Source organism: Mesoplodon mirus (genome assembly GCF_964341445.2).
Source record: "Mesoplodon mirus genome assembly, chromosome: 13".
NCBI lineage: Eukaryota > Metazoa > Chordata > Mammalia > Artiodactyla > Ziphiidae > Mesoplodon > Mesoplodon mirus.
In genome coordinates this window covers 67,048,979-67,068,626 of record NC_138989.1, presented here as the reverse complement: position 1 = coordinate 67,068,626, position 19,648 = coordinate 67,048,979, and the positions used below count along the sequence as shown (strand labels likewise).

The window sequence follows — 19,648 nt, the reverse complement described above, 5'->3', positions numbered from 1 at the left end:
TATTCACAGGAACAAAATGAAAATATGAAGTGACAGGCAACAGGAATGTGGGGTGCCGGTACTGTTGAGAGTCACACGCGACCTAGTGGGGAAGTCTGGGAAGGCTTCCAGGAGCATGGACTGCAGAGCCGTGAGCAGAAGGCCCAGCAAGGGTTAACTTGGGGAGAGGAGGAAGAGCGCTCCAGGCTGAGGGAGCAGGGTCCAGGCCCAGGGAGCCGTCCATGCCAAGACTGTGCAACAACAGGAGCCTCTGACAAAGGACTAAAGGCCCACGTGGCTAGGGCTGCACAAACGAGTGGCGCCGCGCAGTAAGCTTAGCTTGGAGGGGAGGGCAAGGCAAGAACGTTAAAAATCTGCGCGCTAGGCTCAGATCTGCATTTTGAAAAAAATCTCTCTGTGGTATGGAGAGTGGATTGGAATGTTAAAAAGTCTTGAAAGGAACTGTTAGCTGCCTGGGGCACCCATCTGGAGACACCAACGGAAATAATTATTTGGAGCAGGGTCTTATCTATGTTTATGTGTTTTAATGTAATTTTTAAACTAAATGACACACACTTACACACATAAGTAGTTCCAAATACCAAATAGTACTAGGGCTCTTAGGCTTATATAAAACAGGCCTCTGCCTGTCCCTCCCCACATCCCTTGCACCTTCCGCTAAGGATCCTCCACTCTTATTCACCCGGTACTTACTGCCACCTGCCCCTTTTTAAAAAACATAATACGGTTAGAGTACTCTTTAGTTTTTACTTCGTACTATGAAAGAAAAGAATTTCTCAATCTTACCCCATGTCCCACCACACCCCCCCTTAAACTCTATTCTTATCCTGCCAAAGAGTGAACATCACCAGCGTTTCCTTTTTATTCTCCCCATATAAAAAAAAAAATAACTCTTGACTCATTCAGTACCTAAAAAATCCATCGGTCAGTAAGGACAGAATCAATACATTTCACCATAAATTTACATCTTTGTGAAGACAAAAGTTACCTTCACTCTTACATCTGTCATGAACATACGTGAAGCAGGAAGGATTTTTACCCCTTTAAGAAAGAACAGTCAGATTTTAAGGTGGCATAAGAATATTCAAGGAAATCACAGTTGAATTATATGTGGTGGTTGAAAGACATAATAAAGTTATTTTCACTAGAAGGCAAAAATAATCTTTATAAGACAAATGTCTTGGAAGAGAAGTGTTAGAAAAGTCATTAACTGATGATATTCAATATCATCTGTCAATGGAGTAGTGAAACAGGCCTCTCTTCATGCTGCTGCGGTTTGAGCTAGAAAACAAGTGGGAGATTCTTACCCAGAGTCCAAAACAGTAAGTCAGATGTTTTGACCTTCAGAGAAATCAATCCTAAGGAAATACTCAGAGATACAAAGATTTATGCCCAAGAATATTCATGATAGTATTATTTATAATAATGGAAAACAATCTCAATGCCCCAAAAGTAGGAAAACAGATAAATTATATTACCTCTATAGAATGGAATAATATAAAATCATTAAATTCATGCTTTCAAAGAACAGTTAATACTGTGAGGAAATGTTCATGTTAAGTGAGAAAAAACAGTTGAGGTCAACCTACATGTACAAATATGCATGTGTGTAATATACATAGATCTATAAGCATGTTTAAATATACATAAAATATTTATACACACCTCAATTTTTCAAAGTGCATAAATAAAGACAGCTTTTTCTCCTCATGTGTTCTACCACTCATATACTTCAGAATCACCTGGGGGTGGTTTTTTAAAAATGCAGATTCTTGGGTTCCACCCCAGACCTACTGAATTAGAGTCTTTGGAATCAGAGCCCAAGGATCTCTGGCTACCTATGCACCCTTGTCCACCTATGTACTCCCTTGAGTTTTACTGACTTACATATCAGTTTGAGGATCACTGGACCAAAGCGGTAGCTCTCTGGATGGTGGAATTATGAGTAATCATCTTCTTTTCTTGAATCTTTAAAAAAAGTTAACTACTGAGCATATGCTGCTTTTATGTTTAAAAGTTTATTAAAAGTATATTAATGAGGCATGGGTATTTGAAAACAGAGATGATTTGGGGTGTATTTGGGCAAGTCTAAGTACCTTTAGAGAAACAGAAAGTGCATATTTATTTAAAATAAGCAAGAACCTATGAATTCCTGACAATTGGAAAGTCAGTTTAAGACAAAGAAAATACTATACTCGGTGTAGATATGGAACTTATTACTTCAATAAATTTTCCAGGTAAAAATTATAAATATAATACTTTTCAGAGTATTAAGAAACAGTATTTCTCAGTGTTTCAAGATGCTCCTTGGCAAAAGAGGATTCAGTGATCAAATAAATTTGGGGAACACCACATATTCTAATCCCATCTGGAGTCACATTAACCATGAAGAAATTACAAGCTCTAGGAAATCCAATTTAAGATTCACTCTTAATTCTAGCTCCACAAATTCTTAGAATGTGTTCTACCATTAAGAACAAATTCTAGGCCGGAAGAGAGTCCAAGAAAGAACTCTCACCATGAACTGATACCCTACACTTAATGCAACATATCAATTCGTCCACATTCCCATGTTCTCTGAGGGCTTAGCCCACACTTATCAATAGAGCCTGATTCTAAGGGCTAGAGCTCAAGTCAGCTCTCAAGGAATGCTCAGGAACAGCAAAATTGAGTGGTACGCTATAAAATCAGAAACACTTGAAGGAACTGCGTATTTACTTTGGTTTACCTATCAGTCTTTAGCACTTAGACAGTGAGCCTGAAATTTTGTCTTATATTCATTTATGTACTCCCAACACAGTGAATGGGGTACCACCAATCAGGCAGCTAAAATTTTTGGACAAATACATTAATAAAATGGGCTAGGCACAGGTTCTAAACTTCAGGTCATAAATTCTGTGCATTCATGACATCAAGGCCTCATTTCATTCAATAAATATTTCTGAGTGCATACTACGGGTGGGTATTTCCAAGAATGCAGAGGTGACTAAGATATAATCTTTACCCACAAGAGCTCCAGGCATTAGAGGTACTACTACTAGCCATTCCCTCTTGTACAGGTTTTGGCACACTGTTGGTATCTAATAAATGCTTGTTTGAATTGAGTTCAGAAATCAAGACACACTTTAAGTCTGGTCAACTTTGGTACTTTGGCAGGCCGGGAGCCTAGAGTAGGGCTGAATCAGACCATTCTGGAGACTGCTTCAGAATGACTGAGATGCTGAGTAACGAGACCTATCTTGATTATCACTACTCTAGGGATTCCAGACCCATCCAGGAGTCAATTTTTACTAGAAAAGCCCCAGGACCGAAAGGAATTTAACAGTATTCACCATGACAGGATTTCTGAGTAAGTGTACAATAAACTCTTAGGTTCTTGAGATGTTAATAGATAGTATACGGAGAAATATGACTCAGAAAGGGGTTCAATAGAGTTGACAGGCCTCTGTACTTCAGGACTTTATGCCTTGAAGCAATGTGCTATGCTCCTTTTATACACTGTCTTATTTAATTTTTTCCCTCTTATTTTTCAGTGATAATTTTTCACTTAGTCTTATTTTTCCCATTTTTAGAGATGAGCAAGCTAAAGCTCAGAGAGTAAGTAATCTGCTCCAGAGCACACCATCATGAGGTAAAGAATGGGACTCTGAAATCAGGTCCTTCTGGCACCAAAGACTGGCTGGTGATCCCTGAAGCAGTGCTATTTTTAATGTACCGATGGGAACTAGAACTCTGCCAGAGGGACACATAGCATACAGGGTTTCCCAAACTGATTTGATTAGGGAATCCTTTTGACTGAATCAGTACTTGAGACTACCTTTCCATTAACACATTTTGAGAAATACTGTGGGAAAATGAGCCAGAGATACCCCATGAAAGACAGAAGGGAGGTGGAAGGCAACTCAGGAAGAAAAGCTATTCTAGAAAGAACATTTACTAAAATTGTGCTCAAAGAATTATTTATTGGAAAGCGTAAACGCAAGTTGGACAGGTATCATTTTTTAACCTCCAGATTCATAAGCTCCAGCTCATAGCTCATTTATGACAAATAATATTTGATAAGATGTTCCAATTCCAACATATTCACTTAGCTAGCTTTTTAGGATTTGTTGTAGGATTTGACTTACCTTGTAGTTCAACTCAGTATGTCACTGATTTTTATAAAGTATATTCACAGTGGGAGTTTAAGTTTTAACTTGCTGTGTATCTCAACAGGCCTGCAATATGCATCTTGGGATGAGATAATTCTTCACTGTTTAGGACTGACCAAACTTTGTAGGATCTAGCATCCTGGCCCCTACTGACTAAATACCAGTAGTAACCCCCCCTAGTTTTGACAAGAGACATCCCCACAATTTCAAAACTCCATCTAAGGGAGAGTATCACCTCCAACTGAGAACCACAGGTTTAAAGCAAACTGGAAAGTTCAATAAAATATTAATTGGAGGATAAACACCTAGCCTGACTCTGCACTCAGTATTCAAGCAAAGAATTCAAGACTTAACGTGCCAGCTTCAATCCTTCATATCCAATGTCTCATTACATTTCTCTCTATTCTGTTAATAACACGAACAGATTCAACACAAACTGCCAAAATACCATTTTTAGCCAGGAGGGCCAAGCCCTGCTACTGCTTTGCCAACCACAGCAATAAAGCCGGGCAGAAGCTACGCCCAGGACTGCGTGGCGTATCGGCCACCCTCTGAGGCGGCAGCCACAAAACATGTGCACCTGAATAGTCGATCGTTTTGTCAAGCGTGGACTTGAAGAAGGGTTCTGGCTTTATTCTTTTTAAAGTGATCTATTATCACAAAGCTTGCTCCCTTCTCAGTGCTGAGTTAGTTCAGCAACGCAGCTCCATCCTTGTTAGGACTGTTAGGACCCAGATAATTTTAGACCAAAACGACGACGACAACAACAACAAATTTGACTGTTGGTTCAGTAACATATTCACAGACACACCAGAACGCATTCAGGAACACTGGCTTCATTTCTTGATTGGAATGCCAATCACCATAAAATCTTCTGCTAGAGTCACTTCTTGGAGATCTAACACTGATTCAGCTTGCTTTTTAAGCTCTACGATCCCATCTGTTTCTCCTTCTCTGGCCAAGGCAACTGGTTTGTACCTCTGACTGAAGTGAGTCAGAACGAGCCTCTTTGCTTGGCACAGCTTTGCAAACGCTGCTGCCGTGTGTGGCGTGCTGTGGCCATGTTCTTTTGCTTTGTCCATCTGGGTGTCATCCAGGGTTGCTTCATGGATCAACAGGTCTGCTTCAAAGCACAGCTTCACTCCTCCATCATCCACAACCCCAGAACAGTCACCCAAAATGCAGATTTTTCTTCCAACAATAGGCTTTTTTAAGACATCTTGGGGAGAAATTGTAACTCCGTTTTCCAAAACAACAGAAATTCCATTTTTCAGCTTCCCATAGGCAGGACCTGGCGGAACACCTAATGACAGAGGCAGATAACATCATGTCATGGGAATGGCATTTATGACTTGTTAAGGGAGTCTGTTTCAACAGCACAGCAAATAGCAAATGGAAAAGGCATCCAATTCTTTTCATGATTGTTATAAATATTTTATTACTTGTGGAAAACTGGAATATTTATACATTTTTAAAAGTTCACTGTTGGCTATTGATATTAGCAATGCCCGAGTACTTAAAACATTTCCAAGCACACGTGTCAGATGAGTTTTAAGCTCTTAAGTCCCACTAAAACCTTATTAAGATAACAGATAACAGCCTTGATTCTCTGCTGTGCATGGGAATAACATTATTTGAGAGTGCCGTATTTAATAAGCTCATCTTTGGGTAAAATTAAAGAGCCCATTTAAATGACAAGGTACCAACAAACTAACATAATAAAAAAAAACTGTTAGAGGGGATTGTCTGGATCACAAGATCAAGCAGAATTTCAGGCAGTTATAAATAATCAATCTTCTTTGTAGATAGGGGCAGTTCCATGTTTACCAAACTGGGCTTAAATCTCATATTAATCGAGAATAACACCTGATCATCACTCTGGGCAACACATACAAACAAACAGAATGTGTTCACTAATTCCAACACAGATCATGTTTAAAGTTTCCCAATACAACAGTATTTTCACAGGTTTTTAGATAATAAAAATACCTTTGGCCTAAGGCACTTTTCCTCATTACTTAGCATTTTGTTTTAGTTGGGACAGAAAGACATTGCATAAGTAAAGAAAAGACACACAAAAAAACAGCACCATCACCATGTTTTCACAGGCTCTGTTGTAGCCATGCCAAGGAAGGTGGTATGCTGGAGGAATGATGTACCTGGACACTGCTTTGGGAGAGGTGCTGAAGAACTCTCACACATGATGGCCTAGCACGGAGGACGTATGAAGCCTTTGATGGGCCCCAAGCCAATCTCTGGATGCTTGCTTCCAAGTGTGATGAACCCAGGTATATAAAACTGGTTAAGGCAGTGTTCTAAACACCAAATTAACTTAATCAAGGTTCATTGACTAGGCAAAGTCAATAAAGAAGGAAAACCCAGAAAGCAGTTGGTTGGAGTTGCAAGGTTAAGAACTATGGCAAAAAGTCTCTGGCCAAAGATGTCACTGAAAACATATTTCAAAAAGATGACATGAGGGCTTCCCTGGTGGCACAGTGGTTGAGAGTCCACCTGCCAATGCAGAGGACACGGGTTCGTGCCCCGGTCCAGGAAGATCCCACATGCCGCGGAGCGGCTGGGCCCGTGAGCCGTGGCCGGTGAGCCTGCGCGTCTGGAGCCTGTGCTCTGCAACGGGAGAGGCCACAACAGTGAGAGGCCCGCATACTGCATAAAAAAAAAAAAAAAAAAGATGACATGAAAAAATAAAAGCCTAGACCTGAGACAACAGGTCCACTCCACCAACCAAGATAGTAAAAGCTGAAGATAAGACAGATCAAGAATGTGCATCTAGGGAGCTGAAGAGAGAATTCAAATAGATACTTGGTTTTTGCTCTGTATAGCATATTTTGGCCCCAAGAATTTCCCTTAATAAACAAACTTTGGGCAAAGGAAGTAAGTAGAGAAAATGTCAGTTTTTGGCCTGGGAGACAAGAAAAGAAGGTTTCTATGACACTTCTAACTGCTCTGGTTAACAACAACTCGACTGACGAGAAAGGAAAAAAAACACTTACCAAGATCTTTCAGTTTCTGTGCATTGAGTTTACCTGGGCGTTTCTTCTCCACAACTGAAAATCCAAAGGAGGGTATTCGATGAAAGAGGCGAAAGGCTTTCACAACAAACTGTTCATCATCAACCAGGAGGTATGAGTTTTCTTCTGAGTCTAACAGGATAGTTCTTCCCTGTCCGTCTTTGGGAGGGTGGTCTGCTTTATTCACGTGTACAAATTCTTTCAGTTCTTCTGTAGGACACTGATCCGCTGTAGGCACCAGCTCATGGACCACATAAGGGAAGACCAACTCCGTGTGAGAAAGTTCCATGGTTTGCCAGATAAAGTCCCGAAGCCCCGCAGGGCCATAGATTTCAATCGGCTGTTTGGTGACCATGGAGCCACTCTGCAGGCTGATTGTGCAGAGGAGGCCAGGAAGGCCAAAGAAATGGTCTCCATGAAGATGCGTGATGAAGATCTTAGTAATTCTCCCTTTTGATTGAGGCAGAGAAATAAATTTGGGAATTTTTCAGAAATAAAACCCATACAAAGCTACTTGAAACATGCATAACAACTTACATAGAAAGCAATAAAATGAATTTAGAAGTTCTACTTATCACCATAAACTTATTTCTTTATATTCTTCTACATGATTCTAGAAGCAAGAAAGATAGGTATTATTTTACTAGATGGTTTTAATAAGATACAACTTTTTTTCATAAAACATCCTCAAATTACACATTGTTACAGTTTTAAGAGTATTTTCCTACACATCCTCTTACTGAAAAAAAAAAAAAAAAAAAAAAAGGAAAAGCGTACCAAAATGATTCACATAAGTTACCAGATAGGCCACAAGTGTTAAAAACATGTGGCAGTTACACTGCCCCCTACTGCTCCCTCTGAGAACAGCAAATATGAACAGTACTTCCAGCATAAAAATGTTCCCCTGGCTCCAACGGACTGGACCAGTGCCTGAATTCAAAATTGCCTTTTAAGGACTCCACACTGGACAGAGATTAACTAACCAAGCCAGAGCCTGCTTGTCTGGGTGAGGCTGAAGAAGGAGAAAAAGGAAGGGGGGTGAGGGAGGGAGAGGAAAGGAAGGAGGGAGAAGGAGGGAGGTGGAAAGGGAGTGGGGTGAAGAACCGAGGGGGAGGAAGTGGGCAATAGATGCAGAGTGCAGTTCAGAGGGTAGATCCCCCATGGTGCTATGGAAAGGCATGTGGGCCCCTCCCTTTCTCTCAATCTGAACTAATACAACGGCTTTTCCAGTGCATAGTGACTTAGGTTGTAACTTGATTTAGCCATTGGTAAACTGAATTTACTCCTGGTATGTGGCAGGATGCCACATCAACATTTTTCTCAGATGCACCACAAGGCCTTTTAAAAGCAACAATCACAATTAACCCATTTTTAGTATAACAGTGGCTTCCAGTCCTAGCTCATGGCCCACCCATTTCAAACATTTGATACCATAAAAGAACAGGAACAGTTTATCGATGCCATAAAAGAACAGGAATAGTTTATGGTGATGGGATTTGTCCTGTGCAATCTAGGTAACAGTGTCCTCCAAGCGAGTGTTCCCAGTGTTACTACACCAAGCCAGGGCCCTGCGGCAGAGAATAGACTGGGCAGAGGCTGATCTTGAACCTTGAAAATTGCCAGGAGGCACGCTAGAAGTTTCCTCAACATGCTCCTTTTTGTTTTCTCTTTTTAGTCCTCGCTTTTGCAGTTTTTTGACTTCTGGAACCCTTTCCTTTCCCCCTTCCTGCTGTCTGGGCTGCCAACACACCCCCAAGTGTGACCTGAGGACTCAAGAGACAAAAGAACTACAACAGTTGTTGAGTCTCATGCTGACCTCAAAACTGCCAAATCAGACTTTCTGGGCCTCTCTCTATCTACTGCAAAACACAGCCAAGACTGAACACCAAAACAATCTGTGAACTCAAAGCAAGTGAGATAAATTAAGTAAGAAAAGGTACTTCCCACAGATATCACAGTTTCAGGGAAGACAAACATTTCATTTTTCAAGAAAGTTGATTTCAGAGGGAGAAGGAATGGCAACCACAATTATCAAAGGTAAGAGGAAGCTATCAAATGAAAAAAGAAAAATGCATGAGTTCCCTTTCACTTAAGATCACGAAAGTTACCAGGGAAAATGTCATCCATATAGGAGTAGAATACTAAGCATCCTCTAAGGGATAATGCAGTGATATTTACTGCCGTAGGAAAATGTCTGCAATACATCATTCATACGTAATATTCAGTTGAAAAAAAGCAGGTCACACCAAGTATAGTCTGATTCCGTTTATGCAAAATTATACACAAACACACACACACATACACGTACACCATTACCATATCTACATGTATAGAAAATTCACCAAAGAGAGGGGGATTTAGGCTTTTCTTATTTATATTTTTCTGCTTTGTTTGAACTTTTACAATGAGCATGTATAATTATTATAATCATTTTTAAAATTATACTTTTATAATACTTTTTGTAATCATTTTTGAGGAAAAAAAGGCCTAAGTTCACTCTTTAAAATGATGAAAAAAAATAGATATGGCAAACCTACACTTTTTCATCAGATGCTTGCATATTAGGACCAAGGAAACTTGCAAGAAGTGTATCTAGAGAAACAGAAAATACTTCCTTATGAAACCCATAAAACATTATTACCCCAGGAGGTAGTATAAGCTAAAAGGGCTTCAATGACTCCAATAGCAATAGGTCCATATTGGGTTACTGAGAGAAACCAAGATGTTTTGAGGGTGCTGCATTCCAGGTTGAGACAGGGGCTTCTGAAGTGCTAGAGTGTCTCAGCTAATGTTCTGGGATTACCATATCACCCTCCTCTCTGAAGCCAGAAAATTTCTTCTTAAGTCAACAAAAATTTTGTAAACTAAAGGTTCCCTTAGATTTTATTTTATTATTATTTTTTGCCAAACTTTTATTTTAAAAAGCTCGAGCTTTGTGAACTGTTTAAAAAATATATTAAAAAGCTGTAAAATATAAAACAGTAGAGAAAGGTATTGTGGCAGATAGAGTTAAGGTGGTGCATGGGTACCACCATGGCCCCTGCCTCCTGCTGTTCATATCCTTCTATAATTCCTTCTCCTTGAGTGTGGGTGGGACTGGGCACTTACTCCTAACCAGTAAAATATGGCACAAGGATGCAATACGATTATGTCATTTACAAGACTCCATCTTGCTGGCAGACTTGCTCTGGAGTCTCTCTCCCTTGCTGGCAGTAATCGAGCAAGCTACCCTGAAGCGGAAACCCCCATGACAAGGAACTATAGGAGGCCTCTAGTTGCTACAGGCAGCCTCAGTCCTACAACTACAAGGATTCTGCCGACAACCTGAGTGAGCACTGAAAACAGATTCTTCCCCTAGTGGAGACTCTGATGAGACTGCAGACCTGGCCAAGACCTGGATTGCAGCCTAGTGAGACCCTGAAGCAGAGAATCCAGCTAAACCAGGCCCGAACTCCCTGACCCACAGAAACTATGAGATAATAAATGCAAATAACCCACTAAATTTATAATCTTCTATGCAGCATTAGATAACTGATACAGGTACTAAATAAACAGTGAAGACTTACCCTACACCCAAACCTCTTAACACAACAGTTACTTGTTTCTATTTTAATCACCCTTCCACCTTAACCCCTACTCTCTAAACTGTTAAATATTACAGCCTCCACTCTGGCATGTGGAGGCATGTTCTCATGAAAGGAACCCCTGTGTGATCCAAGGGAAGTAAAGCATAATACCTGCTCTGACCTCAGGGTTTCAACATAAGACAGTATATAATTAGGGTTGAACTGTGTACACCTCAAGGCCACGTGTCCCAAGTGCATTAGTTCCTTCTTCCAACAGCTCTTTTCCTAACTCCCAATCTTGGTCTGGGACATCATCACCTGTAACTTGTAATAATTCTTCACTTCTTCACAGACAAGACATTTACTCAGTCACCACCTCCTGTTGGCTCTATAAGTATCTCTTTGAGTCTCTCATCTTCATCCTTATCCCTACTTCCTGCTTCAACATCTTCATCTTCTCTCTCTCTCAGGTGAATGTCACTGCCTTGGAACTGGTCTCCTGATGCCAATCTCTCTCTCCCAATATATTTGCCATTGGAAAACTGTCCTAAAACACAAATCAGACCATGTCATTGCTCGGCTTACATTTTTCTTTTTTTCGGCTTAAAATTTTTTAATGATACCTTGTTGCCAATAGAATAAGGTCCAGATACCTTAGAATACCACAGGAGTCCTCATAGTCTGCCCTTACTTACTTCCTTAAGCATTCTTATCTCTCATCTATCCAGCCAAGTACTCAAAGTTCTGGATAGCTTAATATTCCCCAAACATGTCATTTCTCTCCTAGACACTCTTGCTCACTTTGTTGTCTGGTCCTTGAAGGTCCATCCCTACTTCTCTCCCCAGAGAAACTTCTATTCATCTCTTACATCCTAGCTCAACTGTTACCATTTCTAGGTTGCTTTCCCTGAACACACAGGTACAGTTAGTGTCCCCCTCCTTAGTGCTTCAAAAGTAGTTAGAAAACACCTCCATTATTCTTACTTATCAAATTACACCATGACTGTCTGCATGTCAGTTTTCACCACTAGACCAAGAATCCTTGGATGACAGAACTATACTTCCTTGAGTCATCAAACGCTAGGTACTGTGATGAGTGGTAGGAATTTCAATAACTACCATTTATCAGGACCTAACAAGTGAGAGGCACTGTACTGAGTGCTGAACATCTTATTCATGCATTAACTGAACAGATATTACTAGGCATCTACTAGGTATGTAAGTGATCACTGAGTTTATTGTACAGGGAAATAAACAGTGACCACAGAAACAACTATTTAAATAACATAATTTTAGATACTGATGATGCTAAGAAGTCAATAAAAATAGCACAAAATAGCAGAATGCCTGGGGTGAGGAGAAATCACTTAACCCCAGAGGTTCAGCCTTTGAGAAGACAGCATTTGAGCTAAGATTGAACTGATGAGAAGGAGACAACCACACAGAGAAGGGATTATTATATACAATTCTCACAGCAGCCCTTCTAAGTCGAGTTTTTAACTCCATTTTAAAGGTGGGGAAAGTACAGCTTAAGCTGGCTGATCTGCTAAGGTAATAAGCCGAGACCCAGCTGGGACCGGAACCCCGGTCTGCCTGACTCTGGGCCAAGGCTCTGGTGAACACTGTCCTCTTCAGTCTGCCTGGTGCTAAGCCCACTCTGTTCCTATGGCTGGGACACCCCTCTTCTCCCAGCCCAGGGCACCCTTCCTCCTCCTCTAACAACTCACAGGTCACCTTCTCTGAGGATGACCCCAAGTGGAAAAGAACATTTCACTCCCCAGAACATCTACCACCCTTTGTATTCTCTCATGATACTTCTACCTATCTCCTGCTGGAAATAAGTATGTTCCTGTGCTTGGGCAGCGTCTATTCAATATGTCTGACGTAACCCACTCCATCCTCCATGCCCTAAGCCTACAGAAATCCTTGCTCTCAACATTTACAGGAAGAATCAAAAGTAAATACATAAATAAGGAAGGAAGGGAGGGAGGGAGGGAGGGAGGAGGGAAGGAAGGAAGGAAGGAAGGAAGGAAGGAAGGAAGGAAGGAAGGAAGGAGGGAAGGAAGAAAGATAGTTTAGTGGGTGTGGCCAGACACCCCAGTGCCTTCCAAGTATTGCCAGGGCTCCAGCACTGAAATGGAGTGCAACTGTCAGGGCTGTTTCTAAGCAAAAGGCCCAAGGAGAGCCAAGAAAATGAAGCAGGACAAGAGACAGCCTTAACGAGAGAGCTGAATGCACACTAACCTGCTTTAAGTTGGCTTTTCATAAGCTGCGTCTGGGTTCCCTCCCCACAGTCAAAGAGCCAGCACTCGCCTTCACACCGAAGGACCAGAGCAGAGGCACCCCGGGTTGGGGATGGGTATGCTGCGCCTGTCCCCAGAAATGTCACATCCATAGACATCTTCCACCCTGGAACGAGAATATCCCTTAGGGATTATTACACAGCGCTGCTCAAAATCACCAAAAACAGGTTCTTGTGAGTTTTAACTATTACCTATGTTTTGGTTATTAAGAATAGTTTGGATTCCTGTTCTCTGATAGTTTTCCACAGAAATCTGAAGAAAGATTTTAGTAACTCTTAATCCGTTAAAACCACAAATTACCAAACCTTGTATGACTGCTCACACAGACAAAAATAAATGTTAAAAAAGCCAAACCCAGTCAATTAATAACTATAATTGAATTCCAACTATATGACATTCTGGAAAAGGCAAAACTATGGGAATGGTAAAAACCCAGTGGTTTGACTCTACAAGGTGGGTACTATATCATCATCCCCATTTTAGAGATGAGGAGGCTGAGGCACAGAGAGGTAGTGACTTGCCTAGGGTCCCACGGCTAGTAAGTGGCAGAGCTAGGATTCAGACACCAGGACACTAGCTCCAGGGCAACTCTATCATGTCACCTTCTGTCTTAAGCGTTCCTTATGTTGTAGCTTTATTATCCATAACAAAGGTCCAGGTGACACCTTAATTTCAGATGTCTAGCCTCTAGAATTGTGCAAGAATAAATTTCTGTTGTTAAAAAAAAAAAAAGGACAGTGGTTTGGGGGAAGGGGGATGAATAGGTGGAGCACACGGGATTTTTAGGACATGGGATTTAGCACATGGGATTTTTTAGCAAAACTGTTCTGTATGATACAGTAAAGACAGACACACATCATTGTACATTGGTCAAAACCCATAGAATATACAACACAAAGAGTGAATGAACCCTAATGTAAACTTTAGTTAATAATAATGTATCAGGGAACCAGATCCCACATGCATGCCGCAACTAAGAGTTCACATGCCACAACTAAGGAGCCCACTAAGGCGCTGCAACTAAGGAGCCTGCCTGCCGCAACTTAGACCCAGTGCAACCAAATAAATAAATATTAAAAAAAATAATGTATCAATATTGGCTCATCACTACCACACTAATGTAAGATGTTAATATTAGTGGAAATTGGGGGGAGGAGTGGGTATATAAGAACTCTGTACTTTCTGCTTATTAATTTTTTTAAAAAGTCTTTCTAATAAATAAACAACTCTAGTGAGATTCTGGGCAAGAGCTGGAATTTAATTATGCTCACTGAGTGATAACTCTGGTGCCCGTGGTGAGCAGCCCTTTCTCTGAACCATCATAAACCACAGCAATGCTCTACAACACTCTAGAGTAATGCTAATACCACACAGTAATGCTGAGTGAATGTCTCACTCCCCTAATAATAGAGTCCATGAGGGGTTAGCACCTGGGCTTCTGATCTTATAAGTGATCAGCCATAACCTGTTGAGTGTGTAGATTTCTGCCAACTCCTGAGATCTTTTTTTCCTTTTACTACTTTTGGGCACATCTATCACTGATATACTTCTGTGATAGGAGATATGCATCAAATAAAATAAGCACAAACTCAAACTTATATATCAATATAACCAATTATAGAGCATCCACATTGATGGCAGGGAAGAAAACAAACATATAAGTTTAAGAAAAACTACTAAAACAAGAAAATTTGACAGCGAGCTAGATAAATATATCATCTATAGGGAAAAAAATCTATCAAAAACTTTTCTCAGTCCTAGCAATAACCAGATAAACATAAAAATGAGGAAAATACCCCTCAGTCACAAGAGAAAAATAAGCCTTATAAAATAACTAGAAAGTTAATAGGAAAGGAATAGACCCAAAAAGAGATACACATTAGCTTCCCTGATAGGAAGATTTACTATCACAGAAATGTCTATCTTTTCATAATTAATGTATATATATTTAATGTAAATTCTATCAGATTTCCAGTGGGATTTATCTTGGAACAAAAGCAACCCAAAGATCACATGGAAGAAAAAAATACATGTCTGAGAATGGGCAAGAAAAGTACACAAAGCATTGAGTAGTGACTTAACTTTTCTAGATATTAACACTTACTACACTCATCAGGCATAAAGAAAACAGAACAATATTGGCACAAAAATAGAGGTGACAGAGAAGGGACAGTCCAGAAATAAACCCAGGTACGTACAGAAGTCAATATACAACAAAAGTATAAAAAGGGTGGCTTTTTTAATGAACAACACTGACATAATTGGCTACTTCTGCAGCAAAAAGTAAAGCAAGTTGCTTATTTTGCATTGTATATAAAAATACATTCCATGTGGTTTAGAAATGTAAATGTGAAAGGTCCAAAAAATACGTTCAAAAAATTAGGAGAATATGTATATAACTTTGGGGATGAGAAAGCCCTTAATGGCAAGACATGAAACCCAGAAATTTTTTAAAACGACATTTTTACTACATAAAAACTTTCACATATCAAGATTCTTAAAGTCAAAGGACCAAAAAAAACACCTGGAGAAAACTGTACGGTATGATAAAGGGTTAATGCCCCTAAGAAATGGTCCAAGTAAATGCATTAATAAAAACAAAAAAACTGATAAAATAGAAAAATAAGCAATGAATATACACAGGAAATTCACAGTAGAAATCCAAATGGCCAATAAGCATGAGAAGTGCTCAGTCACCCAGTAGTTAGAAGAAATGCAAGTTAAAGGGACAGAGACATTGTTTTCCACACATCAGCTGGCGAATATTAATGCTATCCGGTGCTAACCAAGACGAGGGAAATTGGGTACCTGCATCTCACTAGCGGTGTTAGTCTGAATTGCTGTTATGTTCTGGGAGGGTAAGCTGGCAATATATATTACCAATAATAATGATGCTGCTAATAACAACATACTTTAACCCAGCAATCCCATTTTTGGGAATCGATCTGACAGAAATAAAGGATCTGTGTACAATGATGTTTATTGTGCTACTTTTAAGGAGGCTAAAATTTGGAAACCATCTGAATATATATATACATATATATATATATATATATATATATCAATAGGGAAACAACTGAACATTTTATTGTATATTCACATCATGAACTATTTATTCTACAGTTCAGCCAGGTCTGTAACTCTTGTCCTGAAGGGATGACAATGAGAAAAGTTACAGATGGTTATGGCATAATCTCATTTTTATAACAATGCCCAAACCCCTACATTATACAAGACAGTCTGGTGAGGAAGAATGTACACCATATTGCTAATATTGGTTATCTCAGGGGTGATTAAAATGATGGCGGTGATAGTGGAGATTATTAACTTCTCTTTTAAATCTTTGAATTGTTTTTGGTTGCAATAAGCAGCATTTCATTTATTTATTTGATTTTATTTTATATTTAATTTACTTAATATTGATGGTTTGTTTTTGTTTTTGTTTTTGCGGTACGCGGGCCTCTCACTGCTGTGGCCTCTCCCGTTGCGGAGCACAGGCTCCGGACGCGCAGGCTCAGTGGCCATGGCTCACGGGCCCAGCCGCTCCGCGGCATGTGGGATCTTCCCGGACCGGGGCACGAACCCGTGTCCCCTGCATCGGCAGGCGGACTCTCAACCACTGCGCCACCAGGGAAGCCCCAATATTGATGATTTTTAAGAAATGTGTCATAATGCCGAACATGCTCTTCTAACTACGTATCACCTGATCTCCCTTTCCATTTGCGGATACTGTCGCCTCACACAGCAGGTGGGTGGTACGTCTCTCCACCCCCCACACAAGCCTTCAGGTTATTGCTAGTGTCCTTTCCATGTGTCACTCCACATTTTCACTTCCAAGATCAGGACTTCCTCTGATAATATTTGCAGAGGCTTTCTTATTGGATTGCAGTTTGCAAGAGGCGGAAGAATACACAGAATGTAGAAAGTTGAAAACTTAAGGTAATAAATGCAGAAAGTATAATAGAATATCATCACTTTGCATGTGTAACAAATAATAGATCTAAGCCAGTGGTACGGAACCCTGGAGAGTATGAGAGTATTAGAATCACCTAGAGAGCTTTTAAAACATAGCAATGATTGGGCTCCATCCCAGAACAATTAAACAGGAAATTCTGCAAGAGACGTGTGTTTTAGAATTAAAAAAAAAAAATTCTTCCCCTGTGATTCCAACATGCAGTCAGTTTTGACAACCACTTAGTGAAAGGCTAATGGAGAACTATAATGGATGGATCGGGCTGACGTGAGCTCACTAGTCAACTGGTCAACCTTTTTTTAAAAAAACTTTTGTTATGAAAAATTTCAAACACAGATTAATACAATGCACTGTCACATACCCATCACCGAGCTTCAACAATTATCAACTCACGGTCAGTCCTGTTTCATCTTTATCCCTCACCCATCGTCTAAGAATAGTTGACAAGTGGTATTATTGGGTACTTCCATCAAGGAGCACATGCTGTCTGGCTGTCTCTCTTTTTCTGACGTTAACAGCCACTAATGATCATTTCCAGGATCAATTATTTCATTAGGGGTTGCCAAGCTGATATTCTCTCATTCCTTCTGTGGTTATTAGCTGGCATCCTTCTGTAATTCCCTGATCAATTAGTTAGTCACCCTGCAATACAATTTGTACCAGTGATCAATCTTGACACCACAAAGAGAGACAAGACCTAATCCAACTCCTGATGCGATGTAATATGAAGTACACAGTAATTTAGGAGGTTTTCTTGCCAAAAAGTATAACCTGCATCTGGAAAAGGCTGTTATCTAAATACCAGTTTATTAAAGGACACCACAGGGATGGAAAAAGCAAAATTCAGTATGTAAGAAACATTACAGGACAAATGACTTGGCTTCTTCAACAAGTGAAATACAAGGAAAAACAATAATAAAGAGGAAGGAGATGAAGAGATATGAGCCGTCAACCAAGTGTAGCATGTGAAGCCTGTTTGACTCCTGATTTGGACAACCAGATAATGGGAGGAAAAAAAGAGACAATAGGGGATATGTAAACTTTCACTGGATAGATGGTAACATGAAATTCTTATGAGATTGATAATGGTTTTATATTTAAGGCGTTACTGTGTTCTATAGACATAAACAAGTATTTAATGGATGAAACGGTACATTTAGACTTTAAAATAATCCAGTGGGGGTGAAGGTACCAGATGAAACTGACTTGTGAGTTGGTACATTCAGTACATGATTCTATTTTTGGATATATTTGAAAGTTTCCATAATAAAAAGATGAAAAACAAGCCAAATAATCAACTCTTCCACTAGGTCGGAAGTAATCAGAAGTTAATTTATTTAATCAGTGGTGCATGTTTTGTGACATGCACCATTCTAAGCACTAGGAAATAAGTGACCAAACCAGATTTTGATCCCTGTCTTTTTGGACAAAAACAAAAAACAAAAAACAAAAAACCCAGCCGCTTGTTTTCTAATGACTGTGAACCACTTTGGAGCAAGTGCACATTCCCGGCGAGAACACAGCACACGATCGATCGCAGTACTGTCACTTGACACTCTGGGCCAGTGGTTCTCAGTCCCGGCTCCATATCACAAACACCTGGTGATTCTGGGGCCTCAGCACTTGGAAGGCTTCCCAGAAGATTCTAAAGGCTGCCGGGTTCAGAACGAGTTTCTAGGCAGGCAGTGCCAACCCTGCAATCAGCCAGTGGTGCAGGTAGGGCAGACACTGCCAGCCTCCATTTTAGAGATGAAAAAAGCGTGACCCGCGAGATAGAGTGAGCGGCCAAGGCCGAGCCAGGGCCAGAGGCCAGGTCTCCAACCGTTGGCCAGCCAAGCCTCTCCTCCTAGTCAGCATCAGTGTAGCAAAAGGAGGGGTGGGCGTCGGCAGGAGCGCCGGGCAACTGAGGCCCCCGTCTGGGGGGTGGGGGTGGACAAGGCGCGTCCTCGCTCCCCGGCGCTCCCGGGCCTGGGTCCTCTGCTCCGGTCCCGGCCCGCGAGTCCGCAGGAAGCGCGCCCTCAGCCCGCTCGGCGGGCGCGTGGGGGGCCTCAGCGGCGCAGACCCTGGCCCGCCCCCCTCCGGCGCGCCCTGCCCCACTCACCCACTCCCCGAGACCCGCGGCAAGAGCCGAGGGAGGCGCAGGCCCGCAGCGAGGCCCAGCCGTCCACGGGGACACGACGCGCGCGGGCGGAAGTGCGCCGCCGGCCGTGCCCGCGTGAGGCCACTCTAGGAGGCGCCGGAGGTCCGCGCTCGGTGGTGCTCGCCGGAGCTCAACCGCGCGCGCCCGGCCATCCGCTCTGTCCTGCAGTGGGACTCCCTCTCCTTCACTCGCCCGCACCAGCGCGCTTGGTTCGATGGCGGCGGTAACCCGTGAGGACTAGAGCCCCAAGGTGAAAAACGTCTACTGTTAAGCTTTTTGTTTTCCGTGTAATGTTTTCAAACAAGAGTGTTCTCCCAGATGCTTTGCTCTGGCATGTCTTTGTGTAAAGTCTGTTCTTTCATGGGGATGAATCGTTCTACCTTAATCACTAAATCTGAAAGTGTAAGCTTGCGCTGCCTTAGAATCAGGGTTCATAGCAGCGTTACTATAGATCCCGAGTCTCCGCTCCATTTCACTTTGCTATTC

At 41.3% G+C, this 19,648-nt stretch overlaps 1 protein-coding gene across 3 annotated transcripts; it reads right to left on the bottom strand.

Moving 5' to 3' along the window:
* Positions 1-200: 200 nt before the first annotated feature.
* On the bottom strand, positions 201-19,256 carry ELAC1 (elaC ribonuclease Z 1). Of its 3 annotated transcripts, XM_082640869.1 has the most exons (5): positions 19,124-19,256; positions 17,416-17,664; positions 12,991-13,155; positions 7,163-7,630; positions 201-5,454 (listed from the first exon to the last, which is right to left on the bottom strand). In XM_082640869.1, the coding sequence occupies exons 3-5, from the start codon at positions 13,145-13,147 to the stop codon at positions 4,988-4,990; spliced, it is 1,092 nt and encodes a 363-aa protein (XP_082496995.1). In that variant the 5' UTR covers positions 13,148-13,155; positions 17,416-17,664; positions 19,124-19,256; the 3' UTR covers positions 201-4,987. The 3 variants fall into 3 exon arrangements, with proteins under 3 accessions (XP_082496995.1, XP_082496996.1, XP_082496994.1); XM_082640870.1 differs by lacking the exon at positions 17,416-17,664 and having other exon boundaries at positions 12,991-13,172; XM_082640868.1 differs by lacking the exon at positions 17,416-17,664.
* Positions 19,257-19,648: the final 392 nt, after the last annotated feature.